This window comes from Bison bison, unplaced genomic scaffold (genome assembly GCF_000754665.1).
Source record: "Bison bison bison isolate TAMUID 2011002044 unplaced genomic scaffold, Bison_UMD1.0 scf7180017857760, whole genome shotgun sequence".
NCBI lineage: Eukaryota > Metazoa > Chordata > Mammalia > Artiodactyla > Bovidae > Bison > Bison bison.
This window is the reverse complement of record NW_011488333.1, coordinates 7,686-9,391: the sequence shown is the minus strand read 5'-3', so window position 1 is coordinate 9,391 and position 1,706 is coordinate 7,686. Positions and strand designations below refer to the sequence as shown.

Genomic DNA, 1,706 nt, shown 5'->3' with positions numbered 1-1,706 from the left:
CACCCAGCCCGGGTGTCCTGGGGCAGTGAAGGAGGGGCTGGTACAGGGTGGGGTCGCACAGCAGATAGGAAGGGGGACGACAGGAGCGGTGTTGGGGGTGCGCCCGGCCGGCGCAGTGGGGCTCACCCGGGCCAGAGCCAGGCCGATGGTGCCCGTGCCACAGCACACATCCAGCACCGTGCTGCCTGCGTCCAGCTGGGCCCAGTCCTGGATGAGCGTGTAGAGCACCTCGGCTGCAGCAGTGTTCACCTGTGTGCAGACCGGGCCGTCAGAGTAGCTCTCCGCCTGACTCCCTCACCGCTTCCCTGCCTCCGACTCCCTGGGCACCCCAGGGCCCCTCCCAGTCTCCTGGCTCAAGAACACAGCTCAGTCAGTGCTGCTGCACCCTGCTTCCTCCCAAGCGCAAGCCCTTCGGGCCCCGCAGCAGCAGGCACCGCAGACCCCGCCAGTGGGCCTGGGCTCCCCCCAGATACTCTGCTCCACGGCCACCACCCCATCGCCCTCCTGAGCCCAGGCTCCGGCTACCTGAAAGAAGGCGTGGGGGGAGATGCGGAAGGTCAGCCCCAGCACGTCCTCACGGATGCATCGGTCCCCGGCCACATGCTCCAGAGGCAGGCCCTCCTGGCTGGGGGTCTTTCTGTGGGCACGAGACAGCGCTCATTCACAGCCCTCACGTGGACCCCTGCCCCAGCCATCCTGACTACTGACCGCTGTCCCTCCTCCACGAAGTAGAGGCAGGTCACCCCACTGGCCTTGCCCGGCCCCTCCATGAAGTACTGTGCCAAAGATGTCTTCAGCCCCGCCAGCTCCTCCGGGCTCAGGTTCTGAAGCAGGTGGTAGAAAGAAAGGGCTGGTGAGACTGTGTCCAAGTTCACTCTAGCCTGGACGCCCCTCCCACACTCTGCCCGCCCGAGACCTGTGGGTGGAAGTAGGCAATGGCCATGGCTTGGCCGCGGCGGCTGGTACGCACGGTCAGCTGCTTCCAGTGACCTGAGTACGTCTCCGGATCGTATGCCGAGTAGGGAGTGGACCTGAGGGAGCCAGAGGGCCCTGAGTGCCTGTGTCCTCCAGCCCCACCACCAGAGCCCCCGTCCCGGGTTGGACCCCATCTTCTGCTCTCAGACCGCCTTGGACATCCCAGGCTGCCAGTGACCTCACCGGATGAACTCCTGGAACGCCCTCACCACCTGCTTGGTGGCCCCAGGGATGTGCACTGTGTCGAAGGGGGCTGCCACGGCACATGTCCCACTCTTGTACTTGCTGAGCCGGCAGCCCACTGTGTTGTCTTCCCCGTCCACGCCGACGCCAACAAGGAACTCGCATTTGTTCCGATACTCGGTCTGCAGGAAAGACCAATGGAAACAGATGCCGGTTGTCACTCTGACCGTCCAACACTGGCAGTGCAGAGGTGATGCGAGGCCCAGGCTCCCCGACAGGCCTGGCAGCTGAGGGCACCATGCCGACGGCAACCAACGGGTGCTTGGTGAGAACCAGAAGCAGCTCTAAGAGCGGGTCCCCAAGGCCTAACCTGCTGGGGGGAGGGCCGGACGCCCTCCAGGGGGCAGCAGGCCTTGTTGTGCTTGTGCCTCTGTGAGAGCAGCCAGGGCAGCAGGGCGCGGTTCGTGCTCCCGATCTCCCTGTGGGCAGAGGAGGGGCGGTGGTGGGGCTCCAAACACCCCATCCCCCTGGCCCCGGGGGCGCTCAGG

The 1,706-nt window shown here is 65.9% G+C and overlaps 1 protein-coding gene across 1 annotated transcript; it reads right to left on the bottom strand.

Annotated features, from left to right (window-relative positions):
* Positions 1-1,684, bottom strand: LOC105003876 (tRNA (uracil-5-)-methyltransferase homolog A-like; the record flags this gene model as incomplete). The annotated part of the gene is made up of 6 exons (XM_010861305.1): positions 1,529-1,684; positions 1,159-1,340; positions 917-1,031; positions 709-824; positions 526-637; positions 1-249 (listed from the first exon to the last, which is right to left on the bottom strand). Coding segments are annotated over exons 1-6 (927 nt in total), but the record flags the coding sequence as incomplete, so codon positions are not given.
* Positions 1,685-1,706: the final 22 nt, after the last annotated feature.